Here is a 26798-nt window from a genome sequence, read left to right as displayed (position 1 = left end):
AACCAACTATTGTTATAGACTTTTTGAAAGGTTTCCACAATTTTGGCCACTTGTGTAATTCAGTGTTCCTTGGATTCCGCTTAATGAGGGCTTTCTTATTTCCAGGTATTCTCTATTACTTAAGGGATGTTGTAATCGTAGGGGTTCTCCAGAATGAGCATTTCCTTGGTACAAAAGTTGGGGATTATGGCTATAAATTATTTTCTTCTATGGAATCAATCGCAAAATCTCCTGATTCTTCCACATCAATTGAACAAGCAGAAAAAACTGTAAACATTTCAGATCTGTAAAATTACTATTATAGCCAATCATTCATTTTGTATGTCCAGATGGCTCAAAAGAAAAGACTGAAATCTGCATTACTCACTTGGGTTCTGTGAGAATGTTAATAACACATTTTCTCTGGGGTCCCACAGTGGTCCAGTTTTTAGCCAGAGCAACCATAGAACCAGCATCCAGAAGCCCATATCCATAAGAATGGCTGACTGCAACACACAAACACATGGAATGTTAGCCGGTAAGAGGAAAGAAAAACATGTAGTGGTGGTAAAAATGCCCAATATCACGCAAGAGCATGTTACAAAACTCGTTCTAAGAAGCATATTATGTGCTAAGGTGAATGCAGTGTAAATGGCTGAGGTTAATAGGTCCATGATGTATACATTTAACCCTTTAAGTGACCAGGACTGAAAAGCCAAAAAGACTGACCATTTTTTTTCTTTCGGTTTTGCCTATCTACTTTTCAGCTGCCATAACTTTATTTTTTTGACTTATATGAGGTTGTAAAACAAATTGTATTATTTCCTTGTGTAGTTTTAGATATATAAATTTTGTGAGGTAATTTAAAGAGGTGGTCTACTACAATGTATAGTGGCCACATTGATTTAAAGCTGAGAAAGAAGGCTTTTTTCAAATACCTTCTTTTACCAATTCTGCCTGTGAGCGGCGCTATCGCTGTCTGCTCAGTCCCCATCATGTGACCCAGGATGCAGCGGACTCTGATGTCCGGTGATGTAACGTCAGGTTCTGGAATTGGAAGTTGACCCGACATCACCGAGGCGGACCCAGCCTCCCTGAGTGACTGGGCTGTGGGCGTTGCGCACGCTTGTGGCGCTTTGTTAAGGAAAGCAGTGAAGGAGAGAGCATGCACAATGCTGGGCTGTGATGTGTGATGAAACTCTGCACGCAGCCCAGTCACTCAGGGAGAATGGTTCCCGCCTCAGTGATGACAGGTGAAATTCCAACTTCGTAACTTGACGAGCATTAATGAATTCTCCAGGTTATTAGGATCATGTTGATGCCTAATAAGTGTTGTGTATACAATTTTTTTTAAAATTTATTTACAAGCAAATTAAAAAAAAAAAAATGGATACCCAACATATATTAGGCATCAGCATGATCCTAATAACCTGGAGAATTCATTCATAAAAGGTATTTTCCATGAAAAAAAAACAAAACAATTTTTGAATATCAAGCGATATGTGGCTGGCAAAACAAAAAATAAAAGTGATGATTATCAGAGTCTATTTTCTCTCTAGGGTTTTCAGCTGTGTCTAACAGCCGGAGACCAGACCAGCTAGTGCTAGATTGCAGAAGCAGAATCTTTAAAGGCGTTGTCCACTCCTAGGACAACCCCTTTTGATTCCACATTTCTTCCAGTTAAATAATTAACACTATACTCTACTCACCTCCCATACCGGCGCCCATCCAGCACTGCCCTTGAACGTGGTATCGAGGCTCACATGGGGTTGGACGTGGGGTTCTTGTGACATCACAACCCCATGTGAGCCCTGACACTGTGATCCTGAAACCCACTGGAAGGGCGACGGTATTGGAGGGGAGTATAGGCTTTATTTTACCTAAAGAAAACATGATGAATCAAAAGTAGTGCCATCATTTTACAAAGGCATAGGGTCAAAGCCCAGGACCAAGCTCCAAACCTTTATGGGGCTTGGTCATTATCAGGTTTAGGTCTCATTCACACATCCATGTGGCACGTACGTGTGGGAATTTTTCCACGGATACCACAAAGACCCATTAGAACCTATGGTGCTATTCACATATCCATGTTTTTATAGACCACATGTCCATGCAAAACACACAGACATGCAGTCTTTTATGGCAGCATGGATGATAAGTGGCAATCAAGTGTATGAGGCAATACAAATGCTATAGCCCCATCATTTACCCTTTATAATTTTGCACCTGTTCAAGTTGATTGGATCTATACGCTTGCTCACTGTTTCAATGCACATCCATCTACACAGTCTCATGCAGATGGTGTTTTTTAGGGGTGTCTCAGATAACCCAGACTCCCAGAGACCAGACATCTTAATTTCAGATGTAATAACCCAAACTAACAGCTTTGAATAATGACCAAGGCTGAGTCTTCTTCTATTACCTTTTCGACCAACTCCATTCGTGATCCAGTCATTTGTGTTAAGATGCGCTGGGTTTGAGGTTCGCACCACTAGATGCTGCATATCCCTCCATGTGAGATTGGTACTAGGAAATAAAAGGACAAACATTACGAAAGCTTAAGAGAATAGTGCTTGAACATCAGCCAAACACCAACATGTCTTATCTTTACATGGGCAAATATCGGCCCCTCTTGGATAGCAACTTTTGTTCATAAAACTGGTTTTCAACTCCATACCTTTAAAGTGATGGCAATCATGTTGTCATGGAAAGAGCCACATTCTCCATAATAAGCTGCTCTTGTCAGACACATGTATAATGGCTCAGGCCACTGACAGACATTAAAATTATTTAACCTCCTATTTGTGAACAACTTCAAAACACATTTTCAAAATTCATTGTAAAAGCGGAACTGAGAACGAAATGATGGGATCATTACCGTGTGGTAAAAAAACTGAAATCAGCAGCCACAAATTAACACCCATCAAGCCTTCCTAAGTGCGTCAATATTATTACAGAGAGAAACACAGAAAACAACTAGCGGGAGAAGGAGGTGGAATAACTTCACACATTTTAGCATAATAAAGTCAATATCTGAACAGCATTTCTGTGTAACTGGGAGGATGATGTAAGTGAAGGTCATCATAGTCCTAAACAAATAGGTTTCCATTGTGTAAGGCGAGATGGAACACTCCTCGTTTTGCATATGAAAATGACTCTGATGGCCAGATTTTGTCCTTTGTCACACCTACATTGTGGTATCATATTGCTTGGACACAAGTAATCCTCAGAAACCTTTTGTATGTGCTCCAGTGTTATGCCCTGCCCTTCTGTTCTTTCACTGCACCCTTTGTCTTGTTATATTTAGAATTTATCTGGTAACTCAGAAGAGTCCTTATTGTGCAACTGTACTAAATAACAATAAACAAATGATAGAAGTATTGTACAGCATTAAGATCAGAAATTTTACTTGATAGATTAAAAATGTACAGAATCCATGTTAAAAGCTAACGCGTTTCAGGCAAAGTGTCTCCTTATTCATTTAACAGTACACTGCTTGAAATGCACCAACTTTTAACATGGATTTTGTATGTTTTTAATCTATCAAATAAAATTTCTGATCCTAATGCTGTGCGGTTGTGCCGAACAATACCTTTTTCATTTGTTTATTGGATTGCTGTGATCACCAGCTGGTATCGGCACCCAACGGAGATAACACCCCTTCCACCATCGTTATGTGATGAGCTGGTTTCTTTATATTTGCTGTACAAAACAACTATTACATTTGTGCAGTTACCTACTGAAAACCTGAGGAGCAAAGATTTAGCAATGTAACAGTGTGACACGGACGCGGCAGTCTCCCAATAACGGTGACAGACCCAGATACGTACTTTGCTTCCAGAGTAAGAGCGATGATTCCTGCCGCCAGGGGGGCCGAAGCCGATGTTCCAGTATGAGTGTCCGTACATTTCTGTCTCAAATCAGTTGTTACCTGAAGGAATGAGAAATCTAAATCAGAAAACATCAACAGCACAACCAACATATCTGCCAGGCTGCCAGCAGAATTGCTATCCCCAGGCAGTAGGCGCAAGTTATTTGCCATCAAGTGTTCTAGCTAAGAGTAAGGCCGGGGACACACCATGGGGCTGTAGCTGGGATTTATGATTTTCTTTGTATCCATCTTGATATCTAAAGTGAAACAACGGATATCAGTCCTTCAGCAGTGCCGTGCCTTTAAATGTATGCCAACAGTGGCAGCGGCTCAGCAACAGCTGAACATAAGGCTCTAATATTTTTTTTTTTAAAGGTTCTTTTTCCATACATTTTTATTTTACATAAACGAATTGTGTTATCTCTACCTATACCTACAGGCACTGAACCAGGCACTTTCAAAAGCCAAGGAGACTGATGTATTTAAGCGCACCAATCACCAGGATCTTCCTATATAACCTAAAGCCAGTGCTGTACTGGCACTATCAGGCTGATTCTATACATACCTGTAGTTGTCTACTAGGATTTATAGGTTTTAAAAAACAATCAAGTAAACTTTGTAAAATGAGCAGCTTTTTGAATGACAGCTGCCGCCGATCAGCTGATAGCTGGGGTGGGCATTCATAGTGATTTCCGCCCCCCGGCCTGTCCATCCCCCCCTTTTTATGCAAATTCTATTATAGAATCGTTTTACTAACTGACTAGAAGGACCTGAGCTGATGTCATACCTATGTGACCAGAAGGGGTGGGTCTTCAGCCAAAAGTAAAATAATGTTGCTCATTGTATCAGTTATGTTGGTTGAGGCCCCGCCCCTTCTGGTCACATAGGTATGACAAGCTCAGGTCCTTCTAGCCAGTTAGGAAAACGATTCTATAATAGAATTTGCATAAATAACAGGTGATGGGGATAACTATGGATACCCACCCCAGCTATCAGCTGATTGGCAGCTGCTGTCATTCAAAAAGCTGCTCATTTTATAAACTTTACTTGCATGTGTTTCAAAACCTATACATCCTAGCTGACAACTACAGGCATGTATAGAATCAGCCTGATAGTGCCATTATAGCACTGGCTTTAGGTTATATAGGAAAATAATACTGATTAGTGCGCTTTAAAAAGAATCTTACAGTAAAGTGTGGCCAAGTTTAGTTATTAGAATTTCAAGTAGCCATTCTAGTAACATAGTAGTCATGTGTTCCCAAACATAAGATTTTTTTAATAAATAATTTTTCACTTTCAGACTTAATCTGCGACAATCTGGTCACAGGCCTTGTAGCAATATGCAGATTGCCATGAATTGCAGAATGTCCATTTACATGCAGTCATAGCCCAAGCCGCTCTCCAGGCATCAAGAAGCAATTTATTAACCCTCATTTCATTTTTGCTCTTCTTTTTTTTCCCCTTCCCCTTTTCCAACAGTTATAACCTATTTTCCTGTCAACGTTGCCGTACGAGTGCTTGTTACATGGGGGAAAGGCAGTAGTTTTGAATGACATTTATTTTACAATTTACAGGAAAATGGAGAAAAAAAAAAAAAAAAGAAGTTGCAAATATACTGAAATAGTATATGGGGGAGGTTGTTTTTCTAGAGATTATTTTACGGTAAAAATAATGACATTATTCTCCGGGTCAGTATGATTCCAGCAAGACAAAGCCAGTATAGATTTTTTTAAGTGGTGAAGAATAAAAAATGGAAATCTGTTAAATTAAAGAAATTTGGTTTGTGTCACCATGTTTTTAGATTTGAAAGTTCATTTTTCTGTGTTTCAATTCTCCTTCTTGTCATGGTACTAATCATATATATAGGTTAATTAAGTTCATATTTGATTGATCAGACTTTTATGGATGCGGTGATACCAAATATTTTATTTTTATGTTTTTGAAGGACAATAATCTTTGTATTTTTAAATATTTTTATGCAAATTGCCTCTTCTGGGAGGAAGAGGACAAGAACTCTATTGGAAGCAGCAAACCTAGAAGTCAATATCGACCCTTTAATAAGTCTTGCCATATGACAGGATAAAAGTCAAACCAGAATAATAATAATAATAATAATAATATTTATTCACATATAGTGGCATTAATGCCATAGTGCTTTTACATACACCAGTAACACTGTCCCCATTGGGGGCTCACAATCTAAATTCATTATCAGCATGTTTTTGAAGTGTGGGGGAGGAAACCAAATGCAAACAAGGGGAGAACATACAAAGGCTATGTGCACACGTTGCGTATTTGCATGCAGTTACGCTGCGATCTGCACCGCAGCGTAACTGCATGCGTCCTGCGTCCCCAAGCATAATCTATGAAGATTATGCAGGAGACGTGCGCACGTGGCGTATTAGAGCGCAGCGCTTCGGCTGCTGCCCGAAGCGCGCGTTCTAAGAAGTGACATGTCACTTCTTTCCTGCGCGCTGCATGCAGTCCCTGCTCTGTCTATGGGAGGGGTTGCACTCAGAGTGCATGGAATCGGCTTTTTCTTTTTTTTTTTCATTACGGACTCTTTCTGCAGCGATTTGGTTTACTGTACGTGAACCTGCAGTTGTTAGATTATTTGTTTTATATATATAGCAATACTACTGATAACCTAATCTTATTGAGATGACCTGGTCAGGATCGCTGTTGCGTCCCTACATGGTTGCTGGTGAGCTGTCAATCAGGCAGATCTCACCAGCGACCAGCCCCCAGCAACGCGTGGAAGCGATGCTGTGCTTGGTAACTAAGATAAATATAGGGTAACCAAGCGGTTACCCGATACTTACCTTGGTTACCAGCGCACACCGCTTAGCGCTGGCTCCCTGCAATCCTAGCCAGGGTACACATCGGGTTAATAAGCAAACTGCTTTGCTTATTTACCCAATATGTACTCTGGCTACGTGTGCAGGGAGCTGGCACTGGCAGCCTGAGAGCCGCGGACGCTAGTAACCAAGGTAAATATCGGGTAACCAAGCAAAGCACTTCAGCTTACTGCAGGCTGCCAGATGCCGGATCCCTGCTCCCGGCACATTCAGATTGTTGCTCTCTCGCTGTCAAACACAGCGATGTGTGCTTCACAGCGGGAGAGCAACGTCCAAAAAATGAACCAGAGCAGTGTGTAACGAGCAGCGTTCTCACAGCAGGGGCCAGATCGCTGCTCAGTGTCACACACAGCGAGATCGCTAATTAGGTCACTGGTGCGTCACAAAAAACGTGACTCAGCAGCGATCTCTCTATGTAAGAAATACCCCTAATGTGAGCCTGTGCACCCAGCAACAATTGTGCCATTTAAATGCCACTGTCAGTCTAATTGTTAACTAGGGCAAACTGATTACATGATTAGTAACCAAAGAAAACGTTTGGTCTGTAGAGTGAGGAAAAAAAACCCCAAAACAACTAAAAAAAAAGCCAAAAATTATTGTTTAAGTTGTTTGGGAAGGTATACATAGCCTTTACATATAACATGGTCTAAAAAAGGGAAGAATGGGTCATAAAGGCTTAAAAAACCCCCATCTAAAATCAGATTAAATTAGGACATACAGAAGTAGCTAAACTCTATAAAAAAAATACTCAGAAGGAAAAAAAAAAAAAAAAGACTAGATCTAACGAACCAATGTGGACACACAACTTCCGCCCTCTTAATGTAGTCTAAATCAGTTATCAACATCAAACACGTGTTAAAAAAATTAAACTGACCACCCCTTCGCTTTTCCTGAAATGTGGTGGAACGGGGCCAGAGAAAACAAACACTCTTTGTTCAGGCTGTATGTTGTAACGTTAAAAAAAGCAATGTAAGCCACAAGGCAAACAGAAAAGAACACACTGGGTACAGAGCAGCCAGGGATGGACGCGGTCCAGCACTACCCGGCCTGCTTTATATAACCACCATAAGTAGGTGCTAGTGGCTTTATAATATAGGAGAAGTAAAGAATAGAATATATAATAGTTATCCATTCTGTCTGATTGCTGTCCACCTAGATAATTACAGATAGTAAAAGAACAGGCACCGGTCTTTATGAAGGTGTAGGAGGGAATTTACCCGCATAGAAATTTGCAGTTTGTAGACAAAACTAAGAAAAGTTAAGAATTGGCCTGTAGCAATAACCTGATCACCCCCCGCAGTCCCCCGCAGTTAGCTGTCACATATGGGGAAACCTTGTACTTCGTAATTGCTCAACTCCTCTTCAGGGGAAATTACGCAAAGCATTACATAGTTGTGAGCACGGCTTCTGTATAATGCAGGGCAGGTCCCTCACTATTTCAAAACATTCTCCACACTGGTCGGATGACCCCGACCCCCCCCGCCCGCCCCCCATACTTGGTTGCCTAAGACTACACTGTCACTTGCAATAGGACATTTCTGTTTTAAGACCGGACAAACGGATTTATTGTCCAAAATTGATCAGTCACACAACTAATACAAATGGAAGCAGAGGGACCCCCAATGGTTATTATGGGGTCTGTCTTGGTTTAATTAGGTATGAAGTTTTAGACTACAAGGTCCTGCTTGCTGCACACAACAGAACCCAGACAAACCTCTCAATAATCAATGGGGTCCCTCTGCTTCAGTTTGTGTTAGTAATGTAACTGTTTTGAACTTTGAAAAAAAACAAACAAATAAAAAAAAAAAAACACTATTAACCTGTAGATGTGGGATTAAGCTGCAGAGTAAAGGTACCGTCACACTTAGTGACGCTCCAGCGATCTGACCTGGCAGGGATCGCTGGAGCATCGCTACATAGTCGCTGGTGAGCTGTCAATCAGGCAGATCTCCACAGCGATCAGAGATCAGCCACCAGCGACCCATGTAATGACGCTGTGCTTGGTAACCATAGCACACATCGGGTTACTAAGCAAAGAGCTTTGCTTATAGTTACCCGAAGTGTACCTTGGCTACGTGTGCAGGGAGCAGGGAGACGGCTTCTAGAAGCTGCGGACGCTGGTAACCAAGGTAAATATCGGGTAACCAAGCAAAGCACTTTGCTTGGTTACCCGATGTGTACCTTGGTTACCAGCGTCTGCAGAAGCCGGCTCCCTGCAAATTCAGATTGTTGCTCTCTCGCTGTCAAACACAGTGATGTGTGCTTCACAGCGGGAGAGCAATGACCAAAAAATGGTCCAGGACATTCAGCAATGACCGGCGACCTCACAGCAGGGGCCAGGTCGTTGCTGGATGTCACACACAGCGACATCGCTTGCAAGATCGCTGTCGCGTCACAAAAACCGTGACTCAGCAGCGAAGTCGCTAGCGATGTCACTTAGTGAGACGTGGCCTTTATAGTCATTCTGAAGTTGTGCGGCTGACATACAGAGCCCCGCTGATGGGAGGTAATTAACTTTATTCCTCTTGGCAGCCGTAGGCTTTCAGTCATCATGGCTTCAGTCACCGCTCAGCATACAGTGAGTGGTGTGGTGACTGTAACCACACCCCTGGCACTGACTGACAGCTGGTCTGTACTGATGCACTGCAGAGCTGACTATCAGTCAAGAGTCGGGGCATGGTTACAGCCGCTGCTCACTGTGTACTGAGCAGTGACTGAAAGCCAGAGGCTTCTGGGAGGAATAAAGTTTTTTTTCCATGCGGTAGTGGGACTCTCAGCGCAGTGGCCACATGGCTTCAGAACTGCCATTAACCTAAAGATTAACCCCATTTCTGCAGGTTAATAGTGTTTTTTTGTTTACTTGACAAGTTCCCTTTAATTTCGATTCTCTGGTGCTAAAAACAAAACAGACAAATGGAACGATGGAATGTCCAAACAAGTGTGAACAGAGCCCAAGAAGATATATGGGAAAAAAAAAAAATTCTAACGAGGCAACCCCTTTCCATATCAAGATAAACTCAATTTCATATTGAAGATATAATGTAAGGCTCCATGCACATAGATCCCATAAAGCACATAGTGTTTAAATGATCGGATCTCCAAAAACTAAATGGAAACATGAAAGAGAGATAAACCAAAAAAAAAACCTAAATCCTAGGATCTAATGATGACGAATTGCAGCAATTTACTTTATAAACCTTTTGGAATATTCACAGTTCGTTATGCAAAGTCGACTTAATGAAATTGAGGTCAGTGCCGCAGATCAATTAATAGCAGAGACCTGAACGAATGGACAGTTTGTGTTTGTCACGATAGATAAATCATAGGAGAAGCAGGGAAATGGTTTCTGTCATTGCACGGTGTAGTGAGAAATGGCATTATGCAATACTCACAATCTGCTTTTCATTCTGGTTGCCACTACTGTATGTGGTTGCCAGTGTGGAGGAGCACGCCTCGCTGTACCATGGTACATTGCCCAACTGGGTGGTGCTGCTAATGGACAATGTATAGATGCTGTTCGTGTATCCATCACAATTGCAGCTGTCGTGTTCTCTCCCACCATTCCCAGATGCCCAGACATAGATAGAGCCCAAGCCATTACGACCCTGCAAGGAGACAAAATTGACATTCCATATGGCTTCAGAGTAATGGCTACCCCTTTATAGCAGCAAGCGCGCCTGTAACCTGTTGTCATGTAATTATCTTCCCAGGCAGGAGAACAATTAATGCGGCTAGCTTCACATCTGTGCCTGGATTTCTGTTCTGTAACAGGAACAGAAAACCAAAAACAGCAGTAGTGCTGGATGCATTAGAGAACAAATGGCAATTACACCTGATGGGTCCAAATAACTAATGGCATCTGTGGGGTGTGATTCATAGTGTCAGTCATTTTACCCCCCACCCCCAAAAAATAGGTGTGAAGCTAGCCTAAAGGTCCAGTCACACACAACGACTTACCAGCGATCCCGACAACGATGCGTCCTAATAAGGATCACTGATAAGTCGCTGGGAGGTCGCTGGTGGCAGTAGCGACCTGTATAACGATCTCAGCAGTCACTGTGACCCTGTCACACAGTGTCAAACACAGCGATGTGCCCTGCCCAGCAGGACATCACCTTTGAAGAAAATGGTCTGGACCATTCTGCAACGACTAGAGATCTCACAGCAGGGGCCTGATCGCTGGTAGATGTCACACATAACAAGATCGCTAACGGGATCGCTACTGCATCACAGACACTGACGGGGCCTTAACAACTTTATTATGAGGATGGAACCAGATAACACAGGATCATATCACTCCTCACCAGCATAAAAGGTGGTTACCGTTCACCTCCTCCCTCTTCTAGTACATGTCTCTGCATACTTGCAATTCTCAATTGAGATCATGTCTGTAATCTACACTTAGCGTGTGCGCTGTGTACTGCAACAATGTGCACAAGACCAAGTGTATTCGTGGGCTCCATTCACCCGGTAGAGGCCAGAAGAGTTTATAGTCCACCTTTGACCTCTGTCAAGCAAGTATGTGCAATTATGCCGTCAAAAAAAAGGGGCATGACAAATAGTACAAGACTATTCTACAGAATATGGAACACATTTTCTACTTGTGTCTATACAGGGGATACAATTTCAGCCCTAAAGCAGTAAAAAGTTAACACATACCTGGTTCACACCTCTGAAGAAGGCTTCTTCTGCAAGATGGGCAGGGCCATCCACAGTTTTTCCATCATCCTCTGGTCCCCAGCTGGCACTGTAGATGTGAATGTGGTTAGGGTTTAGCCCTAAAGACCTTGCTTCAACTGCGTCAGTCACTTCACCGTCCAACATCCGAACTCCTGCCAAAGAAATATAGTTATTAGGCTGGATTGTTAGCTGCAATCGTCACAAATAAAAGGTTCCACATCAGCCTGTACATTGCCCATTAGAATGGGTGAAAAAAGTTGAAAAACCTCAAAGAACTGAAATGGATTTCAGAAATCTAACTCATTTTGCTGGGACGCTAAAATGCTGCGATTTTACAGCAAAATCATGACGTGTAAACATACCCTTAAAAATACATAAAATGTAGAAAAGCACACCTAAGAGACACCTGTATACAGTATGTCATTCTGCAGGGATTTCTGAAGGGCCATTAACAGACTTGTGGAAATCTTGCAAAACAAAAGGGATCTTGCCTCTTCTATTCTTTACTTGATGGACAAATGTGGATGAAGTTCAACGGACCTAGTGTCTCATTCCAGATGCATGAACGTGTGAGGAATCTTGCTTCAGCAAGTGCCATCTTAAGCATTAGCACAGGAGATGCCAGAAAAGACTGATTTATGCAGGTTCCACCTTTTATATTCTTGATCATGGGAGTAAATGGGGGGACAACACAGACTCAGACACCTATCTATTCACACTGCCAGGTGAACCCTCATTCGGGGATTAGGCGCAGGTCCCAGAAATAGGTCGACATCTCTCACATATATTTGGCATATCCTGTGGAGATGGCTTAAATGTCTAGTTGGGAATACAACTTTGGGCTGTGTGCATGCTGCGGATTTACAGCGGATTTTACCACGGATTTGCTGCAGAGAATGTGCCTAACATTTCTGCAGTCAATCCCCAGCAAAACCTATGGGTATTAAAAAAAAAAAAAAAAAAAAAAAAAAAATGCTGTGCGCACACTGCGTTTTTATTTATACCTGCTGATCACCCGCGGAATTTCCGCTGCGGAATTAATGTGTATGTCACTTCTTTTCCACAGGTACCTGCGGTTTTTGCCATAGATAAATGGTAAAAACTGCAGGGACCAACCTGCGGAAAAACCGCAGCAAACGTGTGAAATTGTGGCAAAACCGCGGGTGCGGTATTCTGCCAGAGGGTGCAGATTTTTCTTAAGAAAAGTCCATTTTCTAGTGCGCACATAGCCTTAAAGGTAGAGTTTGTTTTCTAACTATGGAGGAGTGGCTAATTTTCTCAGAAATACGATTATCTTTATTTCTCACCATATTCATTGTCACAAGAAAAAATATGAGTAAGGCTACTTTCACACATCCGGTTTGAGCAGTGCGGCTCAATCCGGCTGTGAAACCTATGCAATGGATGCGGCGAAAACACCGCATCCTTTGCATAAGTTTTTACATGCGGCCCGTCCGTTTTTTTCCGGTTGCGGCACGCTACGGAGCATGCGCAGTGGAAGAAACTGCATGCGGCGGCCGGATGCAGTTTTTGCCACATCGCGCCACATCCGGCGTCCATAGGCATGCACTGAAAAATGCGCCGCAGTGGCCGGATGCGGCGCAATGCGCTTTTTTTGCCGGAGCAAAAAACGTGCCAGGGAACGTTCCATCCGGCCACGGCATCGGCTAAAGCTGCCGCATGCGGCAAAAACAGGACGGAACGCAAGCCCATGCGGCACAATATGGCGCCAATGCAAGTCAATGCTGGAAAAAACGAAACCGGTGGAAAAAAAAAAAAAAAACGATTTCGTTTTTTCAGCAGAGCGCCGTATTGTGCCGCACTGCTACAGCTGGATGTGTGAAAGTAGCCTTAAAGAAAAAAAAAGAAAGGACATTAAGTAAGGAACGGCTGGGAAAGGGTTTCTGTGCAATTCCTACATACGGCAAACATTTATCAAATGATTTGCATCACTTGTGGGAAATAATGGCACAGGACATGTGCGCAACAAAGTGGCCAGGGGCTCGCAGCAGTTTATTTTCTAATCTAAGGGGAACTTCGCACATTCAAAAACACCATATATCTACAGTTACAGAGGTGATCTGCAGCCAAATACTGTAGAGTTTAAACCCTGTGTATCTAAATTACTGATCAGGAAGAAAATTAAGTTTTTTTTCTCCCTGCAGCTGCTCACAGCAGGGGACTGTAAGGCCATGTGCCCACGGGAGCTTTTTGCTGCCGAGTTTGCCGCGGAAAACCTGCAGATTTTTCTGGATTTTCCAGATAAATCCGCAGGTTCTAGCATGTACAGGCACTCCCCATGTTACCCTATGGGACATGGGGAGTGTCTGTGTCCACGCTGCGGAAAGTGCGGCTGCGGAATCTCCTGCTGAGATCCCTCAGCCGCACCTAACTGCATGTCAATTATTCATGCGGATTTACTTGCGGAGATCCCGACCCTCCGCTATGGAGATAGAGGCCGGAACGTCCGCAGGTAAATCGCGTGAAACTCCGCATGTTTCCCGCAGCTATTCCGCTGGAAACTCGCAGCTAAAAATAGCTGCGGTTGCCGGCGGGCAGCTGCGGGAAACATGCGGCCGTACCTGCGGATACATCCGCAGGTACGAGCGTCCCGTGGGCACATGGCCTTAGGCTGCTTTCACACATCAGTTTTTTTTGCATCAGGCACAATCCGGCTAAAAAACTGATGCAACGGATCTGGTGAAAAAACGGATCAGTTGCATCAGTTTTTTCCATCAGTTCCTTCAGTTTTTTGACAGATCCGGTGTGATACTGAGCGTGCTCAGCCAGATTCATATTTTTTGCCGCATTACGCTGGATCCGGCGTCCATAGGCTTCCATTATAAAACACGCCGTACGGCGCTGGATCTGGCACAATCCGTTTTTTTTTTGCCGGACACAAAAATGTTCACTTCAACGTTTCATCCGGCCGCTGGACAAGTAAATTTTGCGTCAAAAACGGATGAAACGCAAGACAATCCGGCGCTAATGAAAGCCTATGGGGGAAAAAAACGGATCCGGCAGCAACAGACGCCGGTTCCGTTTTTTCATGTTTTTGCCGGATTGTGCCTGATGGCAAAAAACTGATGTGTGAAAGCAGCCTTAGTGTCATGGTTTACTACAGGGTGCGTGTGGGTGTGCTGTAATCACTACCTGACACTTTGATTGACAGTCTTGTGTTTGGTTTATCACAAGTGTTTTCAGAGCCTATGATTGAGTTATGGCAGTGCTCGCTTGAGGTTTGTAAATCAAGAAAGGCCAACGTGCTTGGTATTAAATTTAAGCGGCATAACTGAGCCCTTAGCCACGTCAAGAGTGCACGTCATGCATGCAAAATAAATAGATTTTCTTCTGGCAACTAAACCATTAAAATCTATACTAAAGGTAGGACAAGTATGATTTCTATAGGGGCTACAGTATATCACAAAAATGAGTACATCCCTTACAGTTTTGTAAATATTTTATTATGTCTTTTCATTTGACAACACTGAAGATACGACACTTTAATACTATCTTTTGTTGCCAGCAGTTTAAGGTTCAATATATTTTTTTTTAAACCGAGAAGAAAAATTAACTTGCATTTCCAGGCATTAAATTAGGCAGAAACAGTATATTAAGTGCAATTAGGTAAGAACAAAGGGTCACCCCTGCCTTCTGGAGAGATATATGCTTAGAAAACATTCAACAATAATCAATGTATTACCAAGTGGAAAGTTCTCTATCCATTTTTGGTTATAGACCAACAAATAAACAAAAACAAGAGTAAGATAGTTGTCATGAACAGCCGGGGGAGTCACTCAGATATCCCGCAGCTGTTCGCTGATTTGTCACAAACACAACTACTCTCTAGCCCCCCCCCTTGTCTGCAGGCCACTTTTGGTACTGCAGGACAATGTATAAAAATGAGGCTGCTGAGCTAATAAAGACAAATATTTGAGGTCTCACAGCAATGGTAAATGTATATATCACAGATTCCCGCTAACGGAATATATATATACACATCGGTACCCTTAATGATAGCACTCCAATAATTCTACGCAGTAACAATTACACTGCTTTTCGGGATAGCTGGGGACCCGTTTCAGATAGCATAAGGCCCTTCGGGGATTTGGATTCGTATATAAAGCATGAGGAAAGAAACTATTAAGTTTTATATATTTAATCTGAAAATAGTCAGTGTTTAAAAAAAATATACAAGAATTTACAAAAAGGAACAATACAATTGCAGTATATACAGTTACATAAAAATAAAAAGGTATAAACATGAAACTTACTAAACTCGTGGCATAGAAGTGATGTCCGAACTTAGGGAGGGGAGGGACTCCAAGAGAAGAAGATGGTAGAATCGGCCAGCATCACCCTTACTGATGCCCTCCAGACTGACTGACCCCTCCCCCCAGAAAGGAGCTAGTCTCTCTTATGCCTTAGGTAACACCCCCTCTCTGTGACCTCATTTTACAGTCTGTTATGGGCTGTGCTGAGATGGTCACACAGTTCCTTAATTCTAGCTTTTTACATATCTTTGCCCCTGGGCCACACAGGTAAAAGATATTAGCGTCATTTTTATATCTCGATTTTACATTTACATAGATTCCAAACACAACGCCTCTAGCACGATTTTACTGGCCAATACTAATTTGTCGTGATACCGGCGATCTCCCAGTCAAGCGAAACGGTGCGCTGGGTTCAGCACGACACAGGGATTCTGGCAATATGTTTTCCATTTTTCTAGCATTAACGTAGCGCTTAAAAACTGTTTTGGAAGTTTTTCCCTCCAATAGAACAAAGGATTGTCTTTCTCTGCATCCCTTTGCTGTAGCTGTACCATCACCCAAAGCCATAAATATCTAAACTTTCAGGCAGATCAGATAATCGTCATGACAATCTGTTGCTGATGGCAGAAAGGAGGGGGGTTAAGACCCTTCAACAGTTTTACATGACAACAGTAGAGAGGAAGCAAGAGTGAAAGAAAGTAGAAAGAGATAAGAGCAAAAGAAAGATAGAGGGGGAAGGGGTTCAGATAGGATATCCCCGTGGTGGGGACAGGATAGTCTCCCTCAGGACCTTGGTCTGCACTCCCAGACCCAGTCAGGTCTCCAGGATCCCCTGCGTCAACCACTTTTGAAAGCCAGCCATCTCCTTAAAAAATATCCAAGGGTGCCAGTTCGCAAACCATTTAGAATCAAACTTCTTGTCGAATGCCCTGGCTTCTTCCAGGCGTTGGAGTGTATTAACTTTTTCTACCCAATCTATTCTTGTCACGACATAGGTGGTTTTCCAGAACCTAGGAATAAGCTGACGCACTGCAATCAGAAAGAACAGCAAGAGGTCTTTCTTAACATTAGGTATGGCTCTTGAGACCATGGACAAGATAACCAGCTCAGGAGAAGGTCTGATCTGGTCAGAAAGCAAATGGTTATAGAGCTGAAATATGTCGTTCCAGAAAGGTCTAATGCCCGGGCAGCTCCACCATATATGTAACATTGTTCCCTCCCCTCAGCACATCAACAACAGAGATTTGAGATTTTTGGGTATAACCAGTGTAGTTTTTCTGGGGTTCTATACCAATGCATTAAAAATGTTTAATTCAGCTCTTGAATCCTACAGGAAAGATCTTGTGGGTGAGGGTGAAGGCCCTTTGCCAACGAGCCAGGGGAAACTCACATTCCAGTTCTCTGTGCCAGGCATTGAAATATAATGGGGGTTTCTCCTCGATCTCCCCGGACACAATTTTGTACAGCAAAGAGATGGTGTGTGATGGGGCCACTACCCCTAAGCACATTTGTTTGAATGGGGTAACCTTGGAGGGGATCCCCTCCCCAGAGATCAGACACTGAACGTAGCTACGTAATTGAAAATACTGTAACCAGTGCCCGGAGGCTCTCTCCCTAACCCCCAGAATCTCTTCTAATGTTTCCCTAACCCGAGGAGTCCACGACATCCCTTAAGTGAGACTCCCGGCCAGAGCCGTAGGGAAGTAGACTCCTGACCGGTTCCTGTAGATGACATGGGAACTGGGGGTTGCCCTCCAATGGATTGAGAGGTCCTGGCGTGGATGTCAAACCCAAGCATCTGACAATAGTCTGGCCTCCATCTGGAAAGGCAAACAATGTTTAAGGCAGACCCAGGCCACCCAGATTGGCCCTAGGAGACAACCAAAAGACCCCCAGGACCTCCGAGATATCATGTTTGATTTCCATCCATAGTTTAGAGGCCTTGTTATGTATGAGATCCAGTATCCAAGTACCAATTGCTGCCGTGTGGTAGGCTTTCAGATCTGGTAGCCTTGCACCCCCGTTAACATCAAATTATTTTAAAATGGAAGAAAGGGATACTTGTTCTGGGGGAGGACACGAAGAGGAGTAAATAGTCGGCAAATAATGAGATTTTTATGTTCCGATGGACCGACTTGAATTCCCTTAATCGAGCGATTCTGCCTTATTGCATTAGCCCACGTTTCCATCACCAATATGTAAAGGAAAGGGGACAATGGGCACCTCTGTATATGTTGCCAGCAGTTTAGACATTAATGTTGTGTATTGAATTATTGAGAGGGCACACCAAATTTACAGTTATACAAGCCGTACACTGACTACTTCAAATTGTGTCAAAGAGTCATATCTTCACTGTTGTCCAGTGAAAAAATATAAAAATATTTACAAAAATGTGAGGGGTGTACTCAGTTTTGTGATATACTGTATGTCCCCTACATACCTGTATAAGTGGTTTACTTGGTGGTAACAGACACCTTTTCAGTTGAGACTGGAATATAAATTCCCCCATAATTGTTTGAAGTGGCAGTGATCGCAACGTTTTGAAATCAGATAAGAAAATAGAAAGGAGCAAGAGACGATGCCATCATAATGGTGAAATATTCATAGTCTTATCGTTTTTGCAAAAGCTAAAAATGTAATGAACCAAACCAACATAGTAAGTGCTTCCGGATCACATAATAGAGAGAGAGGGGAGCCAGCACGATCTGAAAATGGCATGCATCATATAAAAAGTGCAAATTCACAGATTTATTCCAACTGTACTGTAATATAAATGAGATTTTTAGCAAATAATTGATCAATTCTTTGAGCCACCCCTGCCAACGTCACGGCAAATCTCAATAGGGGGGTCCTACTCTATATTCTGTATTTCATGTGCCATGCGGCCTCCTAGATAAAGTTAAAAGCAGAACCATAATGGAGCACACATACCTGTAACCTGTATATATAACCGCTTCTATGTTGCAAAAGAGGCAATTGTGGATAGAGGCCAGCCCAGGTCCCAGCATGTGGAGCAAGCTCTATACATACCAGGACTATATCAGAACTGACCCTCCCAGTACCAGAGAGCAACCATTGATAAAGGCGGACCAGATCCAAGTATGGTGCTTAATTAGCAATGCAACATAGAAGCGGCTATATACAGGTTACAGGTATGTGTGCTCCATTATGGTTCTGCTTTTAACTTTGCAACATAGAAGCGGCTATATACAGGTTACAGGTATGTGTGCTCCATTATGGTTCTGCTTTTAACTTTATCTAGGAGGCCGCATGGCACATGAAATACAGAATGTAGAGTAGGACCCCCCCTATTGAGATTTGCCGTGACGTTGGCAGGGGTGGCTCAAAAAATTGATCAATTATTTGCTAAAAATCTCATTTTTTTATTATAGTACAGTTGGAATAAATCTGTGAATTTTCACTTTTTATATGATGCATGCCAATTTCAGATCGTGCTGGCTCCTTTTTTTCTTTGTTTTGACCGTAGTTATGCTACAATTCTGGTGACCAACACCATACCATGCACGCCTGATTTTGGTTTGCAATGTATTCCTCCTGTTGGTAGCTGTTCAGATTCAGTTACCTCACCCCTTTCCACAGGCAATGCTAATTAAGCTCCATTCTTGGATCTGGTCCGCCTTTATCAATGGTTGCTGTCTGGCACTGGGAGGGTCAGTTCTGATATAGTCCTGGTATGTGCAGAGCTTGCTCCACATGCTGGGACCTGGGCTGGTCTCTATCCACAAGTGCCTTTTTTGCAACATAGAAGCGGCTATATACAGGTTACAGGTATGTGTGCTCCATTATGGTTCTGCTTTTAACTTTATCTAGGAGGCCGCATGGCACATGAAATACAGAATGTAGAGTAGGACCCCCCTATTGAGATTTGCCGTGACGTTGGCAGGGGTGGCTCAAAAAATTGATCAATTATTTGCTAAAAATCTCATTTTTTTATTATAGTACAGTTGGAATAAATCTGTGAATTTTCACTTTTTATATGATGCATGCCAATTTCAGATCGTGCTGGCTCCTTTTTTTCTTTGTTTTGACCGTAGTTATGCTACAATTCTGGTGACCAACACCATACCATGCACGCCTGATTTTGGTTTGCAATGTATTCCTCCTGTTGGTAGCTGTTCAGATTCAGTTACCTCACCCCTTTCCACAGGCAATGCTAATTAAGCTCCATTCTTGGATCTGGTCCGCCTTTATCAATGGTTGCTGTCTGGCACTGGGAGGGTCAGTTCTGATATAGTCCTGGTATGTGCAGAGCTTGCTCCACATGCTGGGACCTGGGCTGGTCTCTATCCACAAGTGCCTTTTTTGCAACATAGAAGCGGCTATATACAGGTTACAGGTATGTGTGCTCCATTATGGTTCTGCTTTTAACTTTATCTAGGAGGCCGCATGGCACATGAAATACAGAATGTAGAGTAGGACCCCCCTATTGAGATTTGCCGTGACGTTGGCAGGGGTGGCTCAAAAAATTGATCAATTATTTGCTAAAAATCTCATTTTTTTATTATAGTACAGTTGGAATAAATCTGTGAATTTTCACTTTTTATATGATGCATGCCAATTTCAGATCGTGCTGGCTCCTTTTTTTCTCGGATCACATAATAGTATGAAAGAAAATATGCCTAGTCTTGACTTGTCTGAACACCTTTACCATTTCAGTAGCTTGTTAATACATTATGCGACAGGGGACACGTACAGAGAATATAACCAAAGAGAACGGGGACTGATGCTTTTGCAATCTTTATACATTGCCATAGAATATTTTGGTGGCCTACTGGGTTGCCAACAGTCCAGAAATTCCAGACAGGTCCGTAAAAATAGGGCACTTCTTGCCCTGTCCGTAATAAAAATGTAAGGAGTCTGCGGTTTTGGACGCTGAAGAGACTTATACGAATCATTATGATTGAATTCCGCTGATGTCTTCATATCAGAATTATGGGCTGTAGAAACACATCACGTATAAACCAGGGCTGTGGAGTCGGAGTCGGAGTCGTGGAGTCGGAGTCGGAGTCGGAGCTCATTTTGGTGGAGTCGGAGTCGGAGTTGGAGTCGGTATAAAATGCACCGACTCCGACTCCTAAAATATATAATAAATTGGGGACAGGAGTGCAATGCAGAATGTGCTGAATATTTTACTAAATAATAACATTTAGTATAATGCTTATATTTAAGTGAAAAATTTATTGTAGTATAATGTGAACATCAGACATTTAATTGTTTTTATGATACAATAATCAAGATATTTGGATAGAACATAAAATATTTATTGGATACAACTTTAGAACACAAAAAACTAATAAATTGTAAATATGTAATATTATATATATATACACAGTGTATATACACACACAAGATATATATGTAATCTACTGTATATTACATAGTGTATTACATATTTACAATTTATTACAGTTTTTTGTGTTCTAAAGTTGTATCCAATAAATATATTTTATGTTCTATCCAAATATCTTGATTATTGTATCATAAAAATTATTAAATGTCTAATGTTCACATACACATATTCATGTACTACAATAAATTTTTCACCTAACTATAAGCAATATATGTAGGAGTCGGAGTCGGAGCCGGAGTCGGAGTCGGAGCCGGAGTCGGAGTCGGTGCAAGAGAATTTGAGGAGTCGGAGTCGGAGTCGAAGGTTTGGCTTACCGACTCCACAGCCCTGGTATAAACAATGATTTATCATGGTTTTCCAATGTGTCCTTAAAAAAAAAAAAAAAAAGTGCTCTGTCTGTGAGTTTTTAAGAAGTTGCCCCCCCAAAGAATAAGTCAATTTGGCACCAACCCTTGTACCATAATGGGAAACGAATAACAGCAATGAAAATCAATTCACTAAAAATCTTTTTATTTGTACCCATCCGTATGAAAATTACAGTCGGCCAGTGATTTAGAACAAATCTTCTACATAGGCATACATGTATTACCTCCAATATTGGCATTATAAGCTATTCCAACACCACATATGCCATTATTTGCCACGGCAGCCACTTCTCCAGCACAACGTGTTCCATGCCTACAAAAGAAACACATAGGAAACGTCAGAAAATTATCCACATATGTTGTGCTGCGAAAACATTTCCTAAAAGCTTAACTGAAATGGTTAAGTCCTTGTGAAGAATCATTTTACAGAACCTTTCCATTTCAGCATAATCCTTTAAATGAGACAAGGAAAGAGATATTCTTATAAGGCTATGTGTCCACGGTAGAATGTACCTGCGGATTTTTCTGCATGAAAATCCGCGTCTTTCGCGGCAAAGCCGCACCTTATTTTTGCCGCGGATTTACCGAGGATTACCGCTATTTTGCCGCGGATTTTGATGCAGATTTTTTTTTCCCCATTCTATACCCAAAATCCGCACCAAAATCCGCAAGAATAATTGACATGCTGCAGATTTTTCCGGATCAAAATCCGCGGCAAATCCGCAGCGGAAAAATCCGCATCATGGACACAGCATTTCCAAAATGCCATTGAAATGGCTTGGAAGTGCCGCTGCTGCAGATTTTCGGGAAATCCGCGGTAAATCCGCGGCAAATCCGCGCAAAATCCGCAGCGTGGGCACATAGCCTAAGAGCAGAGCTTTATCTACACAAATGCCAGCCCCTCCCGCCCATAGTGTAGACACAGGATACTATTATATATGGTGGGATTTTCATTTAGAGGCTTATGTTCTAAAGTTGCAGCTGATGAAAAAGTCTAAGTTCCGGGAACGGACGCACACTTTATAGCTACCGATACTGTTTAGCTATTTCCAATTGCGAGGACTTTATAGTGACTCCTTCAGTCTGCGCCAGTTCCCATCCTGCTCCAGAGAGACAAGACATAAGCTCCTGCTACTATATTAGGACTCGTCTTTCACACCAAACTGAGACTAGGACAGACTCTTCAGAGGTGAATGAAGTGGAGCATTGTGCAGACAGGACATTAATCTTATTTGTCTACTACATCTTGCACCATAGGCAGGATCCACAGTTCTGAAAGGCAAACACTGAAAGTACATGAGTTTGGCAGAAGACTCTTTGTGGTGCCAAAGGACCACCCGTTTCTTTAACCCTTAACTGATCCTATTCCTTTATGTTGCCGTCAAGGTTACATCCTTTAAGTGCTTCTCTATCCGGTAGAAGGAAGTTATGTACCAAGCATAAATGTATATCAGCTGTAGTATTAGCATCCCCCATCACACGGCTGTGTTATACCAAATCTTGACAATCACATCATCTTGGGTCACAGGACAAACCATATATTGCCAAGATAGATGTCTCACAGAAGGACGTTTGGCTTGAATCTATTATCAAAGTAACGTAAAACAAAGTCACACAACAGTAGGCTGTAAAATACCCCAAACTGCCATCACTTAAGGATGACACAAGTCAGCATTTTTAAGCCATAGCATAAAAAGTCAAGTACTGTTAACGGCATATCCTAGGGGGCCGCAAACATAACAAGAATGCTGCCTACCCCACATAAAACTGCACGGCGCAGGTTTCTTCTCGCTTGCAGCTCTCCAGAGTATCATTTATGGCTGCAAAATTCCTAGATGGTTATAGTCCTACAAATTTTACAAGCAGACAGTGTTCGGGAAATGCTGATAAATAAATCTTTAAAGCAGCAAATTTACCGGACCAGGGAAAAAAGAAAAAAAAAAAAAACAAAAACAAAAAAAAAACAGCAATTAATAGCACATTATATCACACGGACAGATTTATATAAAACTATATGAAGACAAGCAAGAAAATAGATCCGGCGCTTGTAAGGAACCAGTTTGAAGTAGTTCATATAAAATATCCAAGTTTATTTAGAAAAGTTAAAAATAAAAATACAGGACAGTCATGACTACCCCCTTGTAGGACTAGATAGTCCCCACTGACCATCTAGTCCTACAAGGGGGTAGTCATGACTGTCCTATATTTTTAACTTTTCTAAATAAACTTGGATATTTTATATGAACTACTTCAAGCTGGTTCCTTACAAGCACCGGATCTATTTTCTTGCTTGTCTTCATACGGCTGCCCAAACGAAGTCCAGGCTGCTACTAGAACATTAGAGAACCAGGGGAGGTGAGCTGACAATATTGCTTTGTGTTTCGTATATATAAAACTATAGTACAGATTTGCTGCACCCCTCTGCATACTAAGGGTTGATCTGCAGATTTCAGAGCTCAATGCCCATGTTACAGCATGGCTATGGTCACACATTCTTGTGGTTGCCCTGCTTGTTATCACCTTTGAAATCTGTAGATGTCACAAAGGGAGTAAAAAGGTGTGCTAAGTGAGAAATTAATAAAGAATGTGCTCTGGATCCTTGAGTGGAATCCAGAACGGTTTGCCATAATTGTGGCCTATGTTATCCACTTATAATGAAGCCATTCTGGCTTTGAGGCCCTCATTCAGCCCATTAAAGAACCTAAAAAAGATTGGACTTGAACAAAGGAATAAAGCGAATCTTGCTGCGCTGACATGAGGGTATTAATCAAAGAAAAGAGTAGATGAAGGTAAAATCAGTTTATTGCCTACGCGCATCAAAGTCACTCCGACTACTTCCTTAGGAGAACTAAATCTTGTCTCCTTCAATTTCATAATATGTTATATATATAAAAAATTGTAGATTCACATAAAAGGCATCAAAATTATGAATTAACACATGTGGAATGAAATACTTAATTAAATACTTAAAAAAGTGTCACCAAACCTGAACCTAATCGGATGGTTTGGGGTGAGCTGGACCGCAGAGGGAAGGCAAAATGGCCAACAAGTGCAAAGCATCTCTGGGAACTCCTTCAAGACTGTTGGAATATCATTTCCGGTGACTACCTCTTGAAGCTCAAGAGTGTGCAAAGCAGTAATCAAAGCAAAAGGTGGCTACTTTGAAGAACCTAGAATATAAGACATATTTTCAGTAGTTTCACACTTTTTTTTGTTAAGTATTTCATTCCACATGTGTTAATTCATCGTTTTGATGCCTTCAATGTGAATCTACAATTTTAAGAGTCATGAAAATAAAGAAAAAACTCTTTGAATGAGAAGGTGTGTCCAAACTTTTGGTCTGTATGGTATATATATATATATATATATATATATATATATATATATATATATGTATATATATATATATACACACACATACATAGATATAAATACATATATATACACATACACACAAACACGCACACACACTATATAGATAATTTACTACAACTGTATGAACTGATTATGAAAGGATGTTCATTTTCTCTCAAATTGTAGTAAAATGTGTATGATAAAGAAAATTGTTGTCAGGGCAAAAAAAGAACCTTTTTGTGTTTCAATAGTACTGAAAAGTCTGAAATTTTAATCTAAATGCCTACTGATAGGAAATTTAGATTGTAAAGAAAACTCTTTGAATGAGAAGGTGTGTCCAAACGTTTGGTCTGTACTAATTTATTTATATTTATATTATATATATATATATATATATATATATATATATATATATATATATATATATATATATATATATATATATGTAAGAGGTAAGATTGGAGAAATCTTGGTTCGGAATAATAACCAGGGAAAGAAATGTTGACTATGGTATTTTTAGGGTTAAGACGAGGAGGGAACAATAATTATGTCATGTAATCTGTGAAAATCAAGTACCAGTTTAAGCTACGAAGAAGTAAGAGGCTTGAAAATGTCATTGCAGTTACAACAAATAAAGGCTATTCTATGTATAGGGAAACTTTATACAATGCTTTCTCTATAGATCTTTGCCTGAAGGCGTTCTCTACGAACCTTCATCTTCATTGTTTACCTCCAAGGAATATAAATCGGTCCTGACCATATGATGTGATGATAACACAGGGACAACAAGTCATTTTCAGAGACAGCACGGATAACTACTCGCAAGGAGAAGTGCACTTGTGTGATCATCACATCACATGACCAGGACAGCGGTTTATCCAGAGGATTACAAGACGCGATCAGTACAAAATACAGCTCGTCCTGGAAAAACAAACAAACACTCACAGCGCTGTCAACAGAAAAAGGTCTCAGAATGCAGCAAAACATTTCTAGCTTTTTGTGTTTACGTGTGCAAAAGATGGAAAACAAAAGAAGTAGTATTTTCAAAGCCGTATGAACCTGCAGAATTAATGTTCCATGTTATAAAGATCGCATGATAAACAATGCAACATTTTAAAAGGTAAAACAAAACCAGATCTAGAGAAAAACCTGCTCTGACACTAACTCCGTAAGTGACCATGAAAAAATAGATGAATTAAAAAATAAATAAAAAATTATGTACATTGGTGCCTTTTTTAAATGACATCTATATCCTCAAGGGGTTAATGCTAAAGTCTGCCTCTTCCAGATTCTTGTAAAGCACTGCCTGGGGGAAATCCACAGTCAGAGCAATGTTGCTCTTACCTAAGGGATGGTGCGCTAACCCTGCAAGGTTGTTAAAGGTCTTCCATGCCCTCAGGTAAATGTCAGATGTCACAGCTCTTTGCTTGCTAACAAGGTGGAAATAACGTAGTAGTCAGATGTACTGCTTCGGTTGCACATCCAATCTCCAAGCTATTAGGTAAATGAGGATGCACCATGTGGCCTGTAATAAAGGTCTTTCACTGCGGAAGGAGCAATGGTTGACATATCAACAACATTTTATCTCTAAGGGTAGAGTATGACTCACGAGTGCAATGTGAGAAAATCTCGCATCGCACTTGGCCCAATGTTCGTAAATGATGCAGCCACGATCTACGAGTTTTTCCTCAGCTGTAATCGGACTGAGCAAAAAATGGCAGCATGCTGTGATCGGCAGCGCATCTTGGATCACACGCACCCATACAAGTCTGCAGGGGTGTGGGATACATCTGACTGAACTGATGACATACGAGTGCAGTGCGATATACAGACGGACAGACAGTAGAGAAGAGGGTGACATTAATCTCTCCCTATTCTCCGCACCTATAATCCGGTCACAGGGAATGACACTCGGCAGCAGAGCCTGAGCGGAGGGACGTTAGCAAATGGCTCAAACCACTGCACCCATGACTTAAATTCTGAAGGTTTGATAAAGGATTTTTCAGCAATCAAGCATCGAATCTATAAACTGACAGTATGATTTGA

The 26798-nt window shown here is 41.6% G+C and overlaps 1 protein-coding gene across 1 annotated transcript in view; it reads right to left on the bottom strand.

Annotated features, from left to right (window-relative positions):
• Positions 1 to 26798, bottom strand: part of FURIN (furin, paired basic amino acid cleaving enzyme) — a 267831-nt gene that overhangs the window by 38285 nt on the left and 202748 nt on the right. Inside the window, exons 7-12 of the mRNA XM_075345887.1 lie at positions 21623 to 21711; positions 11368 to 11540; positions 10101 to 10313; positions 3810 to 3910; positions 2402 to 2505; positions 368 to 485 (exon numbers count right to left, since the gene is read on the bottom strand). Of these exons, the coding sequence (XP_075202002.1) occupies positions 368 to 485; positions 2402 to 2505; positions 3810 to 3910; positions 10101 to 10313; positions 11368 to 11540; positions 21623 to 21711 (798 nt within the window). The remainder of the gene's footprint in view (positions 1 to 367; positions 486 to 2401; positions 2506 to 3809; positions 3911 to 10100; positions 10314 to 11367; positions 11541 to 21622; positions 21712 to 26798) is intronic.

Source organism: Anomaloglossus baeobatrachus, chromosome 4 (assembly GCF_048569485.1).
Source record: "Anomaloglossus baeobatrachus isolate aAnoBae1 chromosome 4, aAnoBae1.hap1, whole genome shotgun sequence".
In the NCBI taxonomy this organism is placed as follows: Eukaryota; Metazoa; Chordata; class Amphibia; order Anura; family Aromobatidae; genus Anomaloglossus; species Anomaloglossus baeobatrachus.
This window is presented reverse-complemented; position numbering and strand designations above follow the sequence as displayed.